Source organism: Podarcis erhardii, assembly GCF_964252035.2.
Source record: "Podarcis erhardii genome assembly, chromosome: 4".
In the NCBI taxonomy this organism is placed as follows: Eukaryota; Metazoa; Chordata; class Lepidosauria; order Squamata; family Lacertidae; genus Podarcis; species Podarcis erhardii.
Window position 1 is genome coordinate 2,124,369 of NC_138508.1, and position 23,717 is coordinate 2,148,085.

At 44.2% G+C, this 23,717-nt stretch overlaps 2 protein-coding genes across 2 annotated transcripts in view; both read left to right on the forward strand.

Annotated features, from left to right (window-relative positions):
- The window catches only part of LOC309340643 (uncharacterized protein), a gene marked incomplete at its 3' end in the record, with an annotated part of 40,735 nt that overhangs the window by 4,808 nt on the left and 12,210 nt on the right, over positions 1-23,717 (forward strand). The window lies entirely within an intron of this gene.
- On the forward strand, positions 809-11,877 carry LOC309340589 (uncharacterized protein; the record flags this gene model as incomplete). The annotated part of the gene is made up of 5 exons (XM_081859476.1): positions 809-1,339; positions 2,272-2,847; positions 9,066-9,227; positions 9,483-9,615; positions 11,868-11,877. Exons 1-5 carry the CDS (start codon positions 1,306-1,308, stop codon positions 11,875-11,877), a joined length of 915 nt encoding a protein of 304 aa, XP_081715602.1. The 5' UTR covers positions 809-1,305.

Below are 23,717 nucleotides of genomic sequence, written 5' to 3' on the forward strand. Positions count from 1 at the left end.
TCCTTCTGCCAGAATCCACCCTCCCTGCTTGTCTCTCAGAGCCAAGAGAGGTCTAACATGGAGGAGCAAAGGCAGGCTGCACACTGGCACACTGTTCAATCGCTTGCCAGAAACCCCAGAGAGGAGGGGACTTGGAAAACTGTGGGGAGTCGGGGGCCTTCACTCTCTGCAACTTCTTTTGTGGAAGAAGAGGCTTAGGGAATGAGCTGCTGTTCTCATGAAGCCCGAAACTCAGCCAAGTCTGTGAACATCGTGTTCTTACTGATAAAGAGTAAACTCCAGCTGTGAACTGTGGGATTTCCTGCCCAGACAACTCTGTCATACCAGCCTTCTGAATGTTGACAGTAGGATTCATCTGTAGTTGCAGTTTTCATGGAATCCTAGAGTTGAAGGGGACCCCAAGGGTCATCAAGTCCCACCCCCTGCATTGCAGGAGTCTCAGCTAGATCCTCCAAGACAGATGGCCATCCAAACTAGGCTTCTTGTATTTCTATATTCATCAATGAATGCTAAAATAGGCTTCTAAGCAGCGGACAGACGATGACAAATAATTTCCAGGATTCACCTAGCCAGCCCTATCTGCTGCAAAATGCGGCCTGCCCCCCACTCCTCCCCCTCTCCATGCCCCCATGAACCCCTTGAATTTCACTCTAGGGCATTGGAAGGGAACCTCCCCAGAACAACTCACGAGGAGAAGAGAAAGTGGAACCTTCCATCGGGGAAACTGGAAGGCTTGCGTAGGCAGAAAAACGTAAACATAAGCTGGAGTACCAGCTTAGCGATCAGCTGTTAAGCAGCTTATCAGCGGATCAGCTGATAATCAGCTTAGCGGCTTAGGAAAAGGGGGGGGGAGGGAAAAAACCCCGAAGGAACTCGCAAGACTTTTTCGTCTTGCTAAGCAAGAGCATAGGGAAATTCGTTTTGCGAAGCGCCTCCAAAACGGAAAACCCTTTCGTCTAGCGGGTTTTCCGTCTTGTGAGGCGTTCGTCTTGCGGGGCACCACTGTATTTGCAAAAAGACGAATACCCACACTTAAAATGCAGAATAAAAGAATTCAATTAAAGCGTTAAAATAGGTACCCATAATAAAGATGTGCAGCAAAGCAATCCTATTGAAATAACACAGCAATTAACAGGAAGGAAATAACAGAGCATTGTGTAGCAGATCATATTTCTGCTGTCTCAGAGGAGGACATTTCCCTTTTTCTTTTAGGGTCCAGTGTGCTTTGAAGATGTCGCTGTTCGTTTCACGGACGAGGAGCAGGAGTTGCTGGATCCTGACCAGAGAGCTCTGCATAAGGACGTCATGGAGGAGAATCGGGGGATCGTGGCCTCTCTTGGTAAGCCTCCGTGTGGGATCGTCCTATCTGCCAGGAAATTCAAAAAATACCTCTATGTGACAAACCTCATATATTTTCCCAGTGCCCCCTACAACACCTGGGAACCTAATACCCCCCACAAGAAATAGTAGATTACAGTTTTTTTCTGTGAACAATCTTCCTCCAGTTCTGCCTCCTTCTACCACAATAGGGCTGATGTGAACTGCCCAGGCATCTTAAATGTCAGCTTCAGAATTGTTAGAATAGATAAGTAGCTTCTGTCGGGATTTCTGTTTTTGTTTTTGCTCCTGTCAGTCTTGGGTTGACCAGAGAGATGACTGACACTGGAGATGGAGGGGATGCCATGACTGGGCCAAACAACATCTGCCCCAGAGAAGAGCCAGGCTGACTGAATCTCAGGTAGTACTAGCAGTGATAATAATAATAATAATTTTTATTTATACCCTGACCTTCTGGTTGGGTTGCTCCAGCCAATCTGGGATGCTTCCAACACATATACAGTGGTACTTCTGGTTGCGAATGGGATCCGTTCCGGAGATCCGGCCAGATCCCGAGGTTTTCGCAACCCGAGGATCACTGTTCTGGGCATGCGCATGGATTTGACGCTTTCATAAGCTGATGTTTATATAACCCGAGGGTTACGTAACCCGAGGTGCTACTGTATAAACATGAAACAGTAATAATAGCATCTAAACCAATGAAAAAAGTACAAAATTTTTACAAAAAGTACAAAAAATTTAAAATGCGTAACTTACTTCAAACAAAGCAACATTCAACCAACGATTAGAATCCAATGATAAATACATTGGTTTATTGCAAATAACAAAGGAAATGAAGACTGCCTTCTCTACAACAAATTTAATGAGCATTATTCCCTAACGGGGGGCTCCATTTGTTCCTGAGGCTCTAATCCCTTTTTCTCTCCATTGCAGATTGTGATGAATTGGAAAACAAGAACAAAGGTGACCACAACACAATCTGCAGAGTGGAGAAGGCACGTAAAAATTTGGAATGTGGAAAGAGCTGCAGTCAGAGCTCCCATTCCACATCCCAACAACGAAATCTCTTTGGAAAGAAACCCTATCAGTGCATTGAATGTGGAAAGAGCTTCAGGAAGAGGTCTGACCTCACTTCCCATCAAAGAATTCATACAGGGGAGAAACCCTATCAGTGTATGGAATGTGGAAAGAGCTTCAGTCAGAGCTCCAGTCTCTCTTCCCATCAAAGAATTCATACAGGGAAGAAACCCTATCAGTGTATGGAATGCGGAAAGAGCTTCAGTCAGAGCTCCAATCTCACTTCCCATCAAAGAATTCATACAGGGGAGAAACCCTATCAATGTATGGAATGTGGAAAGTGTTTCAGTTTGAGCTCCAGTCTCACTTCCCATCAAAGAATTCATACAGGGGAGAAACCCTATCAGTGTATGGAATGTGGAAAGAGCTTCAGTCAGAGCTCCAATCTCACTTCCCATCAAAGAATTCATACAGGGGAGAAACCCTATCAATGTATGGAATGTGGAAAGTGTTTCAGTTTGAGCTCCAGTCTCACTTCCCATCAAAGAATTCATACAGGGGAGAAATCCTATCAGTGTATGGAATGTGGAATGAGCTTCAGTAGGAGCTCCAATCTCACTAAACATCAAAGAATTCATAAAGGGGAGAAACCCTATCAGTGTATGGAATGTGGAAAGAGCTTCAGTCAGAGCTCCAATCTCACTTCCCATCAAAGAATTCATACAGGGGAGAAACCCTATCAATGTATGGAATGTGGAAAGTGTTTCAGTTTGAGCTCCAGTCTCACTTCCCATCAAAGAATTCATACAGGGGAGAAACCCTATCAGTGTATGGAATGTGGAATGAGCTTCAGTATGAGCTCCAGTCTCACTACCCATCAAAGAAATCATAAAGGGGAGAAACCCTATCAGTGTATGGAATGTGGAAAGAGCTTCAGTCAGAGCTCCAATCTCACTTCCCATCAAAGAATTCATACGGGGGAGAAACCATATCAGTGTATGGAATGTGGAAAGAGCTTCAGTTTGAGCTCCGGTCTCACTTCCCATCAAAGAATTCATACAGGGGAGAAACCCTATCAGTGTATGGAATGTGGAAAGAGCTTCAGTATGAGCTCCGATCTCACTAAACATCAAAGAATTCATACTGGGGAGAAACCCTATCAGTGTATGGAATGTGGAAAGAGCTTCAGGAAGAGATCTGACCTCACTTCCCATCAAAGAATTCATACAGGGGAGAAACCCTATCAGTGTATGGAATGTGGAAAGAGCTTCAGTCGGAGCTCCAATTTCACTTCCCATCAAAGAATTCATACAGGGGCGAAACCCTATCAGTGTATGGAATGTGGAAAGAGCTTCAGTCAGAGCTCCAATCTCACTTCCCATCAAAGAATTCATACAGGGGAGAAACCCTATCAGTGTATGGAATGTGGAAAGAGCTTCAGTCAGAGCTCCAGTCTCACTTCCCATCAAAGAATTCATAAAGGGGAGAAACCCTATCAGTGTATGGAATGTGGAAAGAGCTTCAGTTTGAGCTCCAGTCTCACTTCCCATCAAAGAATTCATACAGGGGAGAAACCCTATCAGTGTATGGAATGTGGAAAGAGCTTCAGTATGAGCTCTAGTCTCACTTCCCATCAAAGAATTCATACAGGGGAGAAACCCTATCAGTGTATGGAATGTGGAATGAGCTTCAGTATGAGCTCCGATCTCACTAAACATCAAAGAATTCATAAAGGGGAGAAACCCTATCAGTGCTTGGAATGTGGAAAGAGCTTCAGTCAGAGCTCCAATCTCACTTCCCATCAAAGACTTCATACAGGGGAGAAACCCTATCAGTGTATGGAATGTGGAAAGAGCTTCAGTATGAGCTCCAGTCTCACTTCCCATCAGAGAATTCATACAGGGGAGAAGCCCTATCAGTGTGTGGAATGTGGAAAGAGCTTCAGTCAGAGCTCCAATCTCACTTCCCATCAAAGAATTCATACAGGGGAGAAACCCTATCAGTGTGCGGAATGTGGAATGAGCTTCAATCAAAAGGCCAGTCTCACTTCCCATCAAAGAATTCATACAGGGGAGAATCACGGAATTGTGGAATTTTTGAGTTTGAAGTGATCCCTGGTGCAATCTATTCCACCCATGTGATGCAGGAATACCAAGTAAAGCATCCATGACAGATCACCATCCAACTTCTTTTGATAACCTCAAAGAATGGAAATTCCAGCACTCCCAAGGGAGTCCAATCCACTAACAGCTCTTGCTGTCAAAAATTTCTTCCGCATCTTTAGTCAGTCTTTTTTTAAAAAAAAAAACTTGAAGGCATTGGTTTGTGTCCTTCCCTGTGGAGCAGGCGTCCTATTGGGAAGACCCAGTTCTCTGAGTGCATTTTCTGGAAGTTGGGCAATAGGAGCAGTACAGGATTCCTTTTGGTGTACAGACCTCCCCACTGCACCAAGGATTCCCTGCCCGAGTTGCTCCAGGTCATGGCGGATATTCTCCTGGAGACACCTAGTTTGGTTGTCCTAGGGGATTTTAACATCCACGCCGACATGACCTTACAAGGGGCCGCTTGGGACTTCGTGGAAAACATGGCCTCCATGTGGCTTTCCCTGAATATGTTTGGCCCAACTCATAGTCGCGGACATGCCTTAGACCTGGTGTTCACCTCTCTTCCTTATTGAGAATGCCTGCCGGAAGGTGAAAACGAGATGCAAAGAGCCAGAAGATTATTGGGACTCACAATTTCTCTAAAATAAAGAATCACCAGAGAGCCAATGCCATCTTCCCTGGCTCAGAAACAGAACAGGTTGAGGAAGCCAAGAAAACGGAGCAAATAGAAGAAGCAGCGAGTAACAACATTGGGGGAACCGTACCCCACTTTAAGGAGGATGACAATGACCCGACCCCCCTCCTCACAGAAAAAGCTAATCCATCCAAGAGGGCAGGAGCAGGAGGGATTCCTCCCACTCCTAGCGCTGACCCACCCATGCCTCTAGAACAAGATATCAGAGGAGCCTACTTTCAACCAATTTCGGATATGCACCCCTTCCAAGAGATTTGCAGAAATTATGGCTCTGGTTCTCCAAAGACTGAATGAAATCCTCACCAAAATAGTTAACATTGAGAAACAATTGGATACTAGCTCCTCCCCTTTAAATGCCCAAGGGCTTAAAAGGATGATAAGAAATGACTTGCTAACAACTCACCAACTCAATCTATGGATGAAGTGAGGTCCTGTCAAGTCTTGCAAACGAACCAGATAATGCTTGAGATTCACCGATACACTCGGTGAGCCGATGTGGAAGGAAATAAAGAAAGATCTAGAGAAATGGGGAGGGCTAAAATTGTCACTCTGGGGAAGGATTAATGTAATGAAGATGAATGTCTTATCAAGGTTGATGTTTCTATTCCAGACCATTCCTATAATCAAAGGGAGTCAAATATTTAAGGAATGGCAAAGGATAGTCTCAAGATTCATATGGCAGGGCAAAAAAACCCAGAATTCAGTTCAAATTACTGACAGACGTAAAGGAAAGAGGGGGCTTTGCCCTGCCGGATCTGAAACTGTACTATGAGGCATCATGCCTATGTTGGATAAAAGAATGGGTAAAATTGGTGAATACGGAGCTGCTCGACTTAGAGGGCTTCGATAATAGATTCGGGTGGCACGCGTATTTATGGAAGAACAAAAGGAAAGTACACAAGGGGTTTGCAAATCACATTTTTAGAGGGCCGCTAATCGAAGTTTGAGAAAGATATCAAAATCTGTTAGAGCCGAAAACACCACATTGGCTTTCACCTCTCGAAGTAATGAGTATAAAAACCACTAATATGAGAAGCAATTGGGCAACTTATGATCAGCTACTAACTAAGGTTGAAGGGAAATGGAAGCTAAAACCGTATGAGCAAACAAAGGAACATGTTTACGACTGGCTACATCACCATCAGGGGAATCAGATGTTTAGTAAAGATATCAAAGAAAGAGGTTATGCAGATAAAGACTCAAAATTCCAGACAGAAATAATAAATAATAAAGTGAAAATTATATCTAAGATATATAGAATGCTGTTGGACTGGAATTTAGGCGATGAGGAAGTCAAATCGGTGATGATCCATTGGTCAAGGGATATAGGTCATAGTATACAGTTTGAGGATTGGGAGAAACTTTGGAAGGAGGGGGTAAACTTTACGGCGTGTACTTCGATAAGGGAAAACGTCATGAAGATGTTTTATAGGTGGTACTTGACACCCATGAAATTATCAAAAATGTATACGGTGGATAATAAGTGCTGGAGATGTAAAGACATAGAGGGCTCCTTCTACCATATGTGGTGGGAGTGCAGAAGGGTGAAACAATTTTGGGAGAAAGTACACACTGAATTGAAGAAGATATTAAAGTACACGTTCATAAAGAAACCAGAAATCTTTCTTCTAGGGATATTAGGACAAGAGATAAAAAAGGAAGATCGCAGATTGGTATACTATGCGGTTACGGCAGCAAGGGTAGTATTAGCCCAGAAGTGGAAACTACGGGAAACCCCAACGGTGGAGGAGTGGAGATCTAAGTTGTCGGATTACGCAGAGTTGGATAGATTAACAGGGAAAGTTAGATACATAAGAGACCAAGTGTTCACCAAAGATTGGGAAAAGTATGTAGATTATCTGGAATGTATTAGTGAAGGGCAAATAACGCTAAAGGGATTTAGAGAGGCACTGTGAAAGACTTAGTGTTATTGTGCAAAGCAAACAGGAATTAGGAATCGGTATAATGACAATATAAGTAATGAAACGTGTAATTTTATTTATTGCTTCGAATGATTTACGGACAGGCTGAAGGAAGTCCCGTAAGAGACGACTATGTTATATGGATGATATGGAAATGATAATTGCTGTTTATTATTTTTAATTTTTCTTTTCTGTGTATTTTCTTTGTATTTGTGTGTTACCTTGTGTTCTTTTTGGAAATAACTAATAAAAAAGAATGAGGAAAAAAAAAAGAGATTCATCGATACACTCATAGATGGATGAACCGCAGACAAATTACTATGTCCAAATCAGCGAACTTACCCTTGCTTCCTGCGGAAAGCTTCAAAGCCAAAGGTAAATATAAAGATCTGATTAAAAGAAAAAGCTTCAGGCCCAAAGGGGGGAGTGGCAACGCTTATTAGAGGCCTCTCGAAGGAAAGACTCAGCCACGTTTTGGAAAATAGTTGCAAAAAGTTGGCAAGACTCCCCAATTGAAATTGATCATACTATACCAGTTGGGATTTGGGAGGCTTACTTTTCATCTTTATATACATCAAATCAACATTTGCAGGCCATGCCCCCAGCTTCGAGTGATATTGGCGACGAATGGCCCCCAGTAGCAACTGAAGAGATCTATAGGCTCATCCAATCCCTTAAACCTGGAAAAGCACCCGGCGTAGACAACATTACACCGGAACTCCTCAAGGCTAATGTTGAATGGTGGGCCCCTGTGCTAGCTGCCCTATTTACCAGCATAGATCAATCGGCCACTATCCCTGAGGACTGGGGATTAGCAATCATCATCCCTTTATTCAAGAAAGGGAGCCGATCAGATCCGGCTAATTACAGGCCAATTAGCCTCCTAAGTATCATTAGCAAATTGTACGCTGCCCACCTATGCGATAAATTAGTGGACTGGCTGGAACAAAACCACATTCTTTCAGAAGCACAGGCGGGTTTTAGGGCAAATTGGTCAACCTTAGACCAGGGCCTTGTTCTCCAACATCTTGCGGAGAAATATACATCAAGAAAAGGAGGTTCCCTATACGTGGCCTCGATAGATTTCAAATCTGCTTTTGATTTAATACCGAGGGACAGGCTTTGGGGAAAGCTAAGCGCCGCAAATATAACCAAACGCCTACTGTATCTCATCCACAATCTATATGAAAATACACGGATGCGGGAAAGGTGTGACCGACAGGGCCACCTATCCAAGGATATCCAAATCTATCAGGGGGTTAGGCAAGGGTGTGTCCTTGCGCCTACTCTATTTGACTTCTATATCAACTCGCTAGTAGGAAATATGGAGAAAGAAAATGCCCATCCCCCCAAATTGGCTGGTACGCCCCTCCCGGTCCTTTTATATGCGGATGACACAGTTTTAATTTCATTTTCTTGTGTTGGATTAAGAAAATTTTTGAGATCTTTTACCAAATACTGCAGCGTTGAACAACTAACAATTAACTACAACAAATCCAAAGTCATGGTGTTCTCTAAAAAAAGGAGGAGGCACAAATGGAGAATAGACAATCGCTCAATAGAACAGGTAGCAACCTTTAAATACCTGGGTGTAACCTTCCAGGAAAGGGGCTCCTGGCGCTTTCAGATTAATAATACTATTGCAAATGCAGAAAGATCTACCAAAGCGTTAATAAGATTCTTTTATGGGAAAGGGGGCCAACACATACCGGCAGCCTCACATTAAAAAAGACTGCACTGGAAAAACCTGGAACTCTTAGCGTCTCTGCTGAAAGCGCCGCGTGGAATACGCGACAGGGTTATGGGCCCAGCACGCTTCCGCTGCGCAAGAGTACAGGTGGCAGTTATCTAGCCGTGGGTGCTGGAGGTGAGCTGCAGGGATGGAGCAGTCCAGAACTGGTGTGTTGCTGGAGAAGCTGACAGCCACGAACTACAGCATCTGGTCGGTCCACATGCAACACTTCCTCAAGCGTGAGGGCCTGTGGAAAGTGGTGGAAACTCCACCGCAGCCCCCTGAGGAGGATGAGGACGACGATGAAAAGCTGGCACTAGCAGAGGCCCAGCTTGAAAAGGATGAGAAAGCTTTGGCTACGATCATCCTTGGAGTGGACGACAGCCAGCTAGTCTACGTAGCTGATAAGGTGACGGCAAGTGAGGCGTGGAATGCGCTCAAGGCTGTCCATGTGCGAGAGACAGCTGGCTCACTGATAACACTGACCAGGAGACTGTACCGGTGTCGGAAGAAACCGGGGGACTCCCTGGTGAACCACCTAAAATTCCTAACAGGCTGTTTCCAGGAGCTAGCCTTAAGAGGGAGGCCTGTGGGGGAAGAGGACAAAGTCTTTATAATCCTGAGTTCCCTTGATGACAGCTATGATATGCTGGTCAACTCCCTCGAGTCTGTAGAGACTGATAAGCTGACTCTGGAATACGTTACCGGACGGTTGTATGCAGAGGAGGACAGGCGTGCAGAGCGAAAGATGACCTCAGCCCAGCTGTTGGAGCATCCCAGAGTGAACAACAGCCAGGAAGAGCAGAGGTGTCGGGAGCCGGAGAAACAGCCAGGAGGAGCTGCTGCAGACCAGCCGGTGGTCAACAAAGTAAAAAGGTGTTTTTGCTGCAAGTCCAGTGGACATCTGCTTCGGGACTGCCCGAGAAAACAACAAAAACAGCAGAAGCACAGGAGGCAGGAGAGAGAGTCTACCGCTTGGGTGTCTGCAGATGGTCAAGAAAATGAAGAGCTGTGGGTTCTGGACAGTGGAGCTTCTCAAACCTTTTGTAAAAGAAAAGGACTGCTAACTGATGCTAGGGCTTCAAACAAAAAACATGTAAGTCTTGCTACGGGCCAGAAAGCTAATGTGGTTTGTGAGGGGGAGGTTGTGTTCCCACAGCTGGGACACACATTCAGGAATGTGTTGTGTGTGCCTAGTTTGCAAAACAATCTCCTGAGCATTCCTGACTTGGCAAAAGCAGGCTTTGAAGTAAACTTTGTGGGAGATCAGTGCCAGATAAAGCAAAATGGGGCAGTGTTGGCAAATGCTAACCTTAGAACTAATATGTATGTACTGCAGTGTGAGTCTAAGGTTGCGAATGTGCAAAATGTCCCAACCCATGATATGTGTATTCATCTCCTGCACAGGCGTCTGGCTCATGCTAGCTATAAGGTGTTAAACAAAACATTGGAGTTGTGGGGGGGGGGGAATGAAAAACATAAAAAGTTGTGATAATTACTTATACTGCAATATCTGCAAGGAGGTTAAAAGCAGGGCTTGCCCAGTAGCAAGAGCAAGCCAAAGAGAAACCAAAAAAACCACTGGAATTGATTCATGCTGATGTAACTGGTCCTTTTCCACCAAGTGTCTCCCATAACAAGTACTGTTTGATCCTAGTGGATGACTATTCTAGATTTGGCTGGGTCTATCCATTAAAGCAAAAGTCTGACGTTGCCCAAACTTTGAAGTTCTGGGTAAGAAGGGTAGAAAGGCAACTTGGCGAAAAGGTGTGCTCTATTCAGACAGACAGGGGAGGAGAGTTTATGGCAAGCTCCCTAAGAAACTGGTTGCGTTCCCAAGGTATTAAACATAGGCTTACCAACGTGGCAACGCCTCAGGAGAATGGAGTAGCAGAGCGTAGGGGAGGTGTCTTGCAGACACAAATGAAAGCATTGTTAGCAGATGCAAATTTCCCAATTAAGTACTGGGCTGAGAGTATTAAGACCGCAAATTATATTGGGAATCGCTTGTGGTCAAGGGTACTAGATGACATACCCTATAAAATTCTCTATAACAAAAGTCCCAGTTTGCAACATTTGAGAATCTTTGGGACAAAGGCGTGGGTTGACATACCTGTAAAGCAGTGTTTTTCAACCTTTTTTGGGCAAAGGCACACTTGTTTCATGAAAAAAATCACGAGGCACACCACCATTAGAAAATGTTAAAAAAAATTAACTCTGTGCCTATATTGACTATATATAAAGTAATTATCTTGAATAGGAATCAAATAAACACAAAGAAAGTATTTTATAATTACTTTATTATGAAATAGTAAGTAAACAGAAATATGAAAAATTATAAAATACTTTATTTTTAAATCTTTCGAATTTTTCAATTTTTCCCACGGCACACCAGGCAACATCTCGCGGCACACTAGTGTGCCGCGGAACAGTGGTTGAAAAACACTGCTGTAAAGAACCGAAGAAAAGGTGGGAAAAGGGCACAGCAGTTGCTATTCCTTGGGTATGAAAGTGGTACGAAAGCCTACAGGTTTGAAGATGATAAAAATCTTTTGAGTTATAGTCGATCAGCCAGCTTTAATGAGCAAAGAAATTGGCCCAAGATACATGCAAACCTGCTGCCAGAAAAAGTTTTACTGCCGAGTGTACCTGATAAGGCAGTTGAAACAAAGCTAAGAATTGGCAGCTCTCCCAGAGAAACTGAAAGGGAGGAGGTAAAGGTTGAGCATTTTTCTCCAGCTGCTAGCATGGAGCGGGGAGAGAAGAAAGTGCAACAGGGACAGGAGGAGGTAGATCTCCAGAGTCAATCCACCCCAAAAGCAGTCCTGAAGGTAGCCCAGGGGGTGAGATTAAAGAACCAAGGAGGTCTGCAAGAAGTAATAAAGGTCAACCTCCAGACCGTTATGGGTTCCCAGCCACCATAAACCAGGTTTGTGTAACTGAGCCAGAAAACTTTGAAGAAGTGCAAGAGTTACCTACTCTAGAGAAAGAGGCGTGGTTAAAGGCAATGCAGGCAGAGTATAACTCTCTGCTAAACAACAATGTGTTTGTCCCAACAGAATTGCCTGAAGGTAAAAAGCCCATAAGCTGTAAGTGGGTTTTTAAAGTGAAAAAGCTGGCTGATGGTAGTTGGCAGAGGAAAGCCAGGTTGGTTGCAAGGGGCTTTACACAAAGGAAAATGATACATTATGATGAAGTGTTTGCCCCAACAGCAAAGGCTGAAACAGTAAAATCAATTTTAGCAATGGCAAGTCTGAGAGAGTTAAAAGTTAATCATTTTGATGTTGCCTCAGCATATTTAAATGCTCCTATTGACGCCGAGGTGTATTTACAGCAAATACCAGGTTATGAGCTTGAAAAAGACAGCATGGTGTTAAAGCTGCAAAGGGCACTATACGGGTTGCACCAAAGTGCACGTCTATGGCATGAATGCATAGACACAACTTTGAAAAAGATGGGATTCAAACAAAGCCTGGCTGATTCCTGTTTATATTCAGCAATGGTGCAAGGAAGTATTTGTTGTTTACTTTTGTATGTTGACGATATCTGTCTGATAACAACTGCACAAAAGCAAGTGTCTTGGTTTATAAACAGCCTAGGTAACAAATACAAACTGAAGTATTTGGGAGAGATTCAGAATTACTTAGGAGTAGAGGTTCAGAGAAATGAAGAGGGTGTCTACTCTCTGAGTCAGAAGGAAAAAATTGAAAAGTTACTGAAGACATATGGAATGGAGAGGGCAAATGAGGTTGACACTCCCATAACTACCCAGTACAAAAATGAACCAGAAGGACAAAAATGTGAGAATGCAACAGCATTTCATTCTCTGTTGGGTTCTCTGTTATATTTAAGTTGTTGGACAAGACCCGACATAACATTGGCAGTGCACATGTTAAGCCAAAGAAGTGCAGACCTGGCTCAGAAAGATTGGGTAGCACTTAAAAGAATCCTAAGGTATCTGAAAGGCACAAAAGATTACAAACTGGTGCTGGATACAGGATATGATCAGCAAGTTTATGCATACGCTGATGCCAGCTGGGGGGACAGAGAAAATGGAAAGTCTACCACTGGCTATGCCATATATATTGGAAATGCCCTGGTTCAGTGGAAATCCCAGAAACAAACATTTGTTGCCACAAGTACTTGTGAAGCAGAGTACTCAGCCATAAGCGAATGTGTGTCACAAATAGAATGGTTTGCTTGCCTAACAAAAGAGCTTGGAATACCTTCTGAAATGCCAATCACTGCTAAGTGACAACATGGCTGCACAACAGCTTGCCAACCAACAGAACTTTAAAAGCAAGAGTAAACATATTGCTATAAGATACGGAAATGTGAAAAATGCTTTGGAAAGAAATGTGTTAAAGGTACAGCACTGTAACACAAAATGTAATGTGGCAGATTTGTATACAAAATGTTTGGATGCTCCTAAATTTCGAGACTTAAGAGAATTATTAGGTCTCAAGCCTTTGACTTAAGGAGGAGTGTTGGAATTCGCAGGATCCTGGATAAGTCTGCAGGCTTCAACAGGATGATGCAATACTCTGCTGGGTCAGAGTGACTCAGCAGGAGTGTGATTAGTGGGTTTGGCTATCACCTGTTTTAAAAAGGAAAGCCTGTTTAACAGTGGGTGTGGTTGTAGTGGTGGTTGTGCTGTAGTGTGGTGGTGCTGTGGTGGAGAGTATTCGTTTGTAAGTACTCTGTATGGACTGTTTCTTTTGTAAATGCCTGTATATAACTCACATTAAAAAAGACTGCACTGGAAAAACCTGGAACTCTTAGCGTCTCTGCTGAAAGCGCCGCGTGGAATACGCGACACAGTGTTGGACCATTTCGATCGGATACTCCCTGCTGATGTGGATAGATTCCTCCAAGTTAGTAGGCCCACCACCTGCCTCCTTGATCCGTGCCCATCTTGGCTGATTAGGGAGTATCCAGATGTTGTGCGGACCCCCCTGGTTGAAATTATCAATTTGTCCGGCAGAAAGACATTTCTAAATTTGTCTGGCAGGGCAAGAAGCCCAGAATAAAATTCAAGATATTAACTGATGCAAAAGAAAGGGGTGGATTTGCCCTGCCAGACTTTAAACTTTATTATGAATCAGCAGCGTTCTGCTGGCTGAAAGACTGGCTGCTTCTTGAGAACACAGACATTTTGGATTTAGAAGGTTTTAACAACGTTTTTGGGTGGCATGCATATTTGTGGTATGACAAGGTCAAAGAACATAAAGCATTTAAAAATCATATTGTTAGGAAAGCTTTGTTTAATGTTTGGATTAGATACAAGGATTTATTGGAAAATAAAACCCCAAGGTGGTTGTCGCCAATGGAAGCAAAAGCTCAGAAAAAGCTCAATATGGAGGCCAAATGGCCGAAATATTGGGAAATTTTGGAACAAGAAGGAGATAGATTGAAACTGCAGAGTTTTGAGAAACTAAAAAACAAAGTGCAAGACTGGCTTCATTATTTTCAGATAATGGAGGCTTATAATTTGGACAAGAAAATTGGCTTCCAGGTGGAAAAATCTAAATTAGAAACAGAATTGTTAGAACCCAAAACTAAGATTTTGTCAAAAATGTATTACTTGCTGTTGAAATGGAACACTCAGGATGAGATGGTTAAATCTGCTATGATTAAATGGGCACAAGATGTTGGACATAACATTATGGTTGCTGACTGGGAACAGTTGTGGACCACTGGGATGAAATTTACGGCATGTAATGCCTTAAGAGAACCCAAAACTAGGATTTTGTCAAAAATGTATTACTTGCTGTTGAAATGGAACACTCAGGATGAGACGGTTAAATCTGCTATGATTAAATGGGCACAAGATGTTGGACATAACATTATGGTTGCTGACTGGGAACAGTTGTGGACCACTGGGATGAAACTTACGGCATGTAATGCCTTAAGAGAAAATATTATGAAAATGATATACAGGTGGTACATGACCCCAGTCAAGCTTGCAAAAATTTACCATTTCCCAATAATAAATGTTGGAAATGTAAAGAAAATGAAGGTACATTTTTTCACCTTTGGTGGATGTGCCCTAGGATTAAGGCTTTCTGGGAAATGATTTATAATGAATTGAAAAAGGTATTTAAATATACCTTTGTGAAGAAACCAGAGGCCTTTCTCCTGGGCATGGTCGGAGGAGTTAACCAGGGCTATTCACTGTTTGGCTCCGAAGCACCCTCTCCGATTGCATGGAGCCCGGACAGCCCCATGGTTTTCCCTGGAGCTGAGGGTGATGAAACAATCGCTGAGACGGCTAGAGCGCTGGTGGCAGATAACCCATTCTGAAGCTGACCGGATACGGGTTAGAGCTCAATGTCGAGCCTACCAAGTGGTGATAGCGATGGCGAAGAAGACTTTCTTCACCGCCTCTATTACATCTGCGGAAAACAACAGCAGGAGACTCTTTCAAGTGGTTCGCAATTTAGCAGAACCACCTGCTCCAGTAGGGCCCACTACAGGCCACATGATCTTCTGCAATAATTTTGCAAAGTTTTTTTGCAGACAAAGTCGCTCAGATTCGAGAAGACGTAGACTCCACCGTGGGAGCAGGGCGGGAGAGTGCTAGAGTCCTGTCTAGTCAAGTTGTGTTGGATCAATTCCAATCTGTTACCCCCGAGGATGTGGACAGGCTGCTTGGACGAGTGAAACCAACCACTTGTCTCCTTGATCCTTGTCCATCCTGGCTTATAAAAGCGAGCTGAGAAGAAGAAGAAGAAGAAGAAGAAGAAGAAGAAGAAGAAGAAGAGGAGGAGGAGGAGTTTGGATTTGGTATCCCGCTTTATCACTACCCTAAGGAGTCTCAAAGCGGCTAACAATCTCCTTTCCCTTCCTCCCCCACAACAAACACTCTGTGAGGTGAGTGGGGCTGAGAGACTTCAGAGAAGTGTGACTAGCCCAAGGTCACCCAGCAGCTGCATGTGGAGGAGCGGAGACGCGAACCCGGTCCCCCAGATTACGAGTCTACTGCTCTTAACCACTACACCACACTGGCTCTCTGAAGAAGGGCTGGGCGATGGGCTTCGTGGGGTGGTGAATGCTTCCCTCTGTGAGGGAGCTTTCCCAGACCCATCTTTAGATGCGGCCATGATGGCCAACTATCGCCCAATCTCAAATCCTCCATTCTTGGGCAAGGTGATTGAGCGAGTGGTTGCTGAACAACTCCAGGCACACCATGTAGGAAGCGGACCATTTGGATCCCTTCCAGACAGGATTCAGGCCTCAACATGGGAATTGAAACTGCCTTGGTCGCACTGGTTGATGATCTCTGGCGGACTAGGGACAAAGGTGAGAGCGGTTTCCTAGTTCTGCTGGATCTCTCAGCGGCGTTTGATATCATCGACCATAACATGCAGCCGCTGGGAGAGATCATCAGGGGGTTTGGGCTGGGTGTTCATCAGTATGCGGATGATACCCAGCTCTACCTCTCTTTCAAATCAGAACCAGTGAAGGCGGTGAAGGTCCTGTGTGAGTGTCTGGAGGTGGTTGGAGGATGGATGGCAGCTCACAGATTGAGCTTGAATCCTGACAAGACAGAAGTACTGTTTTGGGGGACAGGAGGGGGCAGGTATGGAGGACTCCCTGGTCCTGAATGGGGTAACTGTGCCCCCTGAAGGACCAGGTGCGTAGCCTGGGAGTCATTTTGGACTCATAGCTGTCTATGGAGGCACAGGTCAAATCTGTGTCCAGGGCGGTTGTTTACCAGCTCCATCTGGTACGCAGGCTGAGACCCTATCTGCCTGCGGACTGCCTCGCCAGAGTGGTGCGTGCTCTGCTCATCTCCCGCTTGGACTGCTGCAATGTGCTCTACAATGGGCTACCTTTGAAGTTCTACCCAGACACTGAGGTCCAGCACCGAGGGCCTTCTGGAGGTTACCTCACTGCAAGAAGTTAAGTTACAGGGAACCAGCCAGAGGGCCTTCTTGGTAGTGGCGCCCTCCCTGTGGAACGCCCTCCCACCAGATGTCAAAGAGAACAACAACTACCAGACTTTTAGAAGGCATTTGAAGGCAGCCCTGTTTAGGGAAGCTTTTAATGTTTGATGTATTAGTATTTTAATATTTTATTTTATTTGAAGCCGCCCAGAGTGGCTGGGGAAGCCCAGCTAGATGGGCGGGGTATAAATAATGAATAATAATAATTATCATTTTATTTTTAATTTCATGAAGTGAGGCAGCTCATCGTCTATTAACACTCGTAGCTGAGATAGGAAGTCTATGTTGAGGGTCTGGAGAGAGTGTTCAGATGGGAAAACTCTTCTTCTGGGGTCTCCTTCCATTCGGGAGGGGAGAGATTTTCTAGGAAAAGGAGATTTCTGAGTCAGTAAAAAGGACTCAGATGATCCCCTGGGTCTGGCATACAGAGGAAAATACCTCGGGAGCGGGACTGCTAAGAGAGAGGGGAACCGAGGAAAAGTGGCCCCTCGCTCACGGACCAAAGTATGAAGCCATGAAGGAAGCTGGGCTGTCCTGTCATAACTAAGGAAGGGAATGAGAGAGAAGCAACAGAAACAGAGTTCAGCCTTTTAGCATTTATTCTGGATACCTGAAGTGTGACAACTGATTATGAGAGGAGGGAGTTTAAGAGAAGCTGTGCCTGTACAGTGGTACCTCGGGTTAAGAACTTAATTTGTTCTGGAGGTCTGTTCTTAACCTGAAACTGTTCTTAACCTGAAGCACCACTTTGGCGAATGGGGCCGCCGGAGCACGATTTCTGTTCTCATCCTGAAGCAAAGTTCTTAACCCGAGGTACCATTTCTGGGTTAGTGGAATCTGTAGCCTGAAGCATATGTAACCTGAAGCGTTTGTAACCCAAGGTACCACTGTAGTACCTTGTTTAATCCTGTGACATTTAGCTGAAGTAATAAGTTAACGTCTACCTGACAGAGGCCTTCCAGAATCCGATTCAGAGCCAAATCATGTGGTTGCCGGACAGAAAGTAGATATCTTTAGAGAGATTCCACTGAAATTGAGACTTAGAAGAACCAAATATAGATATTTAACAATAGCACTCAGGAGAGCTGACATTAGATATAAATGGGAATTCCCAGAGGGCATTTCCTTTACATACATGAAAAGGAGATACAGGCTAACATCAGAATTTCAGAGAGTCCTTTGACAAATACAGGAGAGACTTAGATTCCAACTGCTGAAAGGTACATACGGTGTTCTGTTAGAATGGGAGACGAAAGACGAAGAGGTGAAACCAGTTATGATTAAATGGGCACAAGATATAGGTCATAATATTATTGTGGAAGATTGGGAAAGGTTATGGAAAACCGATTTAAAATTCACAGAGAATATATGAAGATGATGTATAGATGCTATATGACACCAGTGCAGTTAGGAAGAATGAAGAAAACCAGCTCAAATATGTTTTGGAAGTGTAAAGAAAGAGACGGGACTTTTGACCATATGTGGTAGGATTGTAATGAAATCAAAAAGGTTTGGGAAATGATATATAATGAGTTGAAGAAAATGTTCCAATTAACATTTGTTTAAAAACCTGAAGCATTCTTGTTAGGAATTGTAGGAAAAGACCTGCCAAGGAAACTGAAAAATATCTTTATGTAAGCGACGACGACGGCAAGAGTCTTAACAGCACAAGGATGGAAGAATGAGGAAATCCCGACTAAAGAACTATGGCAAGAGAAATGGATGGAAATCACAGAATTGCCAAAATTGACACACAAACTACATGACAAGGATAACTGTGGTTTTAAAGATGAATGGGAACCCTTTACAAAGTACTTACAGAAGCAACAAAATGAACTGGACTCCTTGGCAGATTTTGAATAAACATTTACAAACTTACAGATAGGTAGCCGTGTTGGTCTGCCATGGTCAAAACAAAATAAAAAAATTCCTTCCAGTAGCACCTTAAAGACCAACTGAGTTAGTTCTAGGTATGAGCTTTCGTGTGCATGCACACTTCTTCAGATACACTGAAACAGAAGTCACCGGACCTTTCTATATAGTGAGAAGGTGGGGAGGGGTATTACTCAGAAGGGTGGTGGGAATGGGTGATTGGCAGATAGCTGCGATGAGCCTGTTGACGACTCTTAACGACTGCAATAGGTCTAACAGGAAAAAGCAAGGGGTGAGAAGGTGAAAAATGGCTTTGTCATGTATAATGAGATAAGAATCCAATGTCTTTATTCAAACCAGGTCTCTCCATAGTTTTAAGTTTGGTGATAAGTTGCAATTCAGCAGCTTCTCTTTCCAGTCTATTTCTGAAATTCCTTTGTAATAGAACAGCTACTTTGAGATCTTGTATAGAATGTCCTGGGAGATTGAAGTGTTCTCCTACTGGTTTTTCTGTCTTGTGGTTCCTGATGTCGGATTTATGTCCATTTATTCTTTGGCGTAAGGTCTGGCCTGTTTGTCCAATATAGAGAGCTGAAGGACACTGTTGGCATTTTATGGCATACACAATGTTAGACGATGAGCAATTAAATAGTCCCGAGATGGTATGTGTGATGTTGTTGGGGCCAGTAATGGTGTTGTCCGGGTGTATGTGGCAGCAAAGTTGGCATCTGGGTTTATTGCAGGCTCTGGTGCCAGTGTCCGTGTTAAGTCTGGTTATAGTATTATTGTGGGTTAGGAGTTGTTTAAGATTGGGGGGCTGTCTGGAGGCAATGAAAGGTCTTCCTCCCAGAGCTTGAGAAAGAGAACTGTCATTGTCCAGGAGAGGTTGTAGATCTCTGATGATGCGTTGTACTGTTTTAACTTGGGAGCTGTATGTGATGACTAGAGGTGTTCTGTTATTTTCTTTTTTGGGTCTGTCTTGCAGCAAGTTCTCTCTGGGTATCAGTCTGGCTCTGTTGATCTGTTGTCTAACTTCATCTGCTGGGTATTTTAGTTCTAAAAAGGTTTGTTGTAGATCTCTTAGGTGAGAGTCTCTGTCTGTAGAATTGGAGCAGATGCGGCTGTAACGTAGTGCCTGGCTATATACAATGGACTGTTTGGTATGTTTGGGATGGTAGCTAGAGGCATGTAGATATGTTTGTCGGTCAGTTGGTTTATGGTATAAGGTGGTGTCTATGCGCCCATCCTGTATTTTTATAGTAGTGTCCAAAAAATGTATTTCTTGCATAGATTGATTCATTGTTAGGTTGATGGTGGGGTGAAAATCATTGAATTTCTGGTGGAAGGTGTCCAGGGTCTGTTGACCATGTGTCCAGATGATAAAAATATCATCAAGACCCTGGACACCTTCCACCAGAAATTCAATGATTTTCACCCCACCATCAACCTAACAATGAATCAATCTATGCAAGAAATACATTTTTTGGACACTACTATAAAAATACAGGATGGGCGCATAGACACCACCTTATACCGTAAACCAACTGACCGACAAACATATCTACATGCCTCTAGCTACCATCCCAAACATACCAAACAGTCCATTGTATATAGCCAGGCACTACGTTACAGCCGCATCTGCTCCAATTCTACAGACAGAGACTCTCACCTAAGAGATCTACAACAAACCTTTTTAGAACTAAAATACCCAGCAGATGAAGTTAGACAACAGATCAACAGAGCCAGACTGATACCCAGAGAGAACTTGCTGCAAGACAGACCCAAAAAAGAAAATAACAGAACACCTCTAGTCATCACATACAGCTCCCAAGTTAAAACAGTACAACGCATCATCAGAGATCTACAACCTCTCCTGGACAATGACAGTTCTCTTTCTCAAGCTCTGGGAGGAAGACCTTTCATTGCCTCCAGACAGCCCCCCAATCTTAAACAACTCCTAACCCACAATAATACTATAACCAGACTTAACACGGACACTGGCACCAGAGCCTGCAATAAACCCAGATGCCAACTTTGCTGCCACATACACCCGGACAACACCATTACTGGCCCCAACAACATCACACATACCATCTCGGGACTATTTAATTGCTCATCGTCTAACATTGTGTATGCCATAAAATGCCAACAGTGTCCTTCAGCTCTCTATATTGGACAAACAGGCCAGACCTTACGCCAAAGAATAAACGGACATAAATCCGACATCAGGAACCACAAGACAGAAAAACCAGTAGGAGAACACTTCAATCTCCCAGGACATTCTATACAAGATCTCAAAGTAGCTGTTCTATTACAAAGGAATTTCAGAAATAGACTGGAAAGAGAAGCTGCTGAATTGCAACTTATCACCAAACTTAAAACTATGGAGAGACCTGGTTTGAATAAAGACATTGGATTCTTATCTCATTATACATGACAAAGCCATTTTTCACCTTCTCACCCCTTGCTTTTTCCTGTTAGACCTATTGCAGTCGTTAAGAGTCGTCAACAGGCTCATCGCAGCTATCTGCCAATCACCCATTCCCACCACCCTTCTGAGTAATACCCCTCCCCACCTTCTCACTATATAGAAAGGTCCGGTGACTTCTGTTTCAGTGTATCTGAAGAAGTGTGCATGCACACGAAAGCTCATACCTAGAACTAACTCAGTTGGTCTTTAAGGTGCTACTGGAAGGAATTTTTTTATTTTATTTACAAACTTTTTATTGATAACATTTAGATAGATAAATTAAGGATCTGTACAGTTTTGTAACATGCAGAAAATAACGTATGTTGATAAACCAGAGAGAGGAGCTGAGGGAAGTCTGGGGGGGGGGGGAGTGGAGGGTGGGTCAGGTTTTTTGGAGAGGGGAAAAATAAGGGGGGGGGGTTAAGGATGATATGTTTTTGGATAAAATGTTATGTTGAAATTACTAATAAAAATATTTTTAAAAAACATTTTGAAAGTGTGTGTGTGTTTTTACAATCAAGCAATGTATATATTTTATGAGAATTACAATACATCATAACATCATATAACATCAGAAAGAGTTATAAAATTTTTCATAAAATAGCGCACTGTCTTTCAGGTTGTGTCTTCCTGGAGTTCCAAAACTCTTCTGGGTGGAGAGGAAATGGTCTCTCCGCCTTCATCTCAGCTCCACAGCAGTTCTCTCAAAAAGATATGGTACTCCAGAAGGCGGAACCCTTTATAACATAAAAACACAATCAAACAAGGAACTTATACTGCTGGGGAAATAGTAGTAGTAGTAGTAGTAGTAGAAGTATTTATTCAATATATATACCACCCTTTATCAGAATTTCCCAGGGCGGTGTACAACATTAAAAGCAGAATACAAAACAACAATGATAAAAACATAATAAAAAGCATCCTGTGAGACAGCCGAGTAATGCAGCACTCCTTTTAAAACTTGAGGGAGACTCACTGCTCCCCTGCTTTTTCGGCCACTATGGGGCTGTGGTGATTGATCCAAGGGAGGCAAACAGTTGCAGGAATTTATGTAAATGCTTCGTCTTGTGGCAGGTGGCTGACCCATGGAAGAGGGAGCCAGCTTGTTTTCTCCTGCCCAGAATAAGGGACCCAGAGGACCAGAAAGCAGCTTCTGCTGCCTAAAGAGCAGGAAGAACCTTCTGAGGGGAAGAGCAGCAGAATCCCTTGGGAGATGGCGGACTCTCCTTCCTTGGAGGTTGTGAAGCAGAGGTTGGATTCCTGCCTTGCAGGGGGGCTGGAATAGATGACCCAGGGGGCTCCCTCCCATTCCAGGAGGAGCTTCCTTGCTCCCTGCAACCCCCTTTTCCCTGCAACCTCTTCCTCCACTTTCTGGCCAAGGGAGGGAGCGGATCACAGACCAGCCAAGAGCAAAAATAAAATGAGCATCTCTGGGATTGTGCAATGCAGGAGAGAAAAGGCAGAGAGGACTGAAGAGGGTGGACTCGGCTCTGCAAGGGTTAAAGGGAACCGAGCTGCATTCCTAGAGAGGACACGAAGTAAGGGGGGGCCAGGTCCTCCAGGGGAAAAGCCCCTCCCTCCCCTTCCTGCAAGCGGGGGGGGGGGCAGGGTTGCTTCCTGCTATTGCAAATCCTGCATTGTTCTCTTCCAGGGGGATCTGGTGAGTCTCTTCCTCCTCCCCCCCCCCCAGAGGGTGCAGTGGGGAGAAGGGGGGGGGGTCCCAGGGCTGCAGCAGGGGAGGGTGGCTCATGGGGGGGGGAGCCCCAGGGAGCAGGGGGTCCTGCCAGGGAGGGGCGAGGTTTGCAACTACAGTACTCTATATTCTGCATTTGTATAAAGAGGCTGCTTACTCCTTTGGGAAGGGCAATCCTCTCCTGGGATCTGGTGAGTCTCCTCTCTCCCCCCCCCCAGGAGGGTGCAGTGGGGAGAAGGGGGGGTCCCAGGGCTGCAGCAGGGGAGGGTGGCTCATGGGGGGGGGGAGCCCCAGGGAGCAGGGGGTCCTGCCAGGGAGGGGCGAGGTCGCAGGAACTGTCTCCTTCCTTTAGATCTGTCCGGGGGGGGGGAGGGGAGGAGGTTCCCGCCCCCCTTCCAGAAAAAAAAATATTCAGAGCCCCCTGGGAAATCTAGCAGATAGAACTCTGGCTTCTTTAAATAAGACTATCAGTAGGACTTCTGCTGTGTGTGACACGGGTCAGCGTCATTGCACAAGAGAGGAAACGTGTCTGAATGGTTGCTCCCAAACCTCTTTCTTTGTTTCCCTTCTTTCTTTCTCCTTATTGGCAGAGGAGGCCAGCCAAGCAGATCAAGCCAAGCTTTAAGAGGAGCTGGGTATGTTTACATGGAGAAGAGAGGAGACAGAGAGGAGACAGGAGAGCCATGTCAGATTAGATAATTTATTATGGTCAGAGACCAGTTTATGAAACACACTTGGGGGTACAGTCACAGAAGTAAAACAGGCAATTTATGAACAACAACAAATTTGAAAGCAATGTACACCAACAAACTATCCCAGGGACTTGACTCAGAGTCACCCATGAAACCGAGTTTGGGGATTTTCATGATGGACTATTTTGAGTTGGGAGATGATCTGCGCCTACAGATCTGTACACAGAATCTGG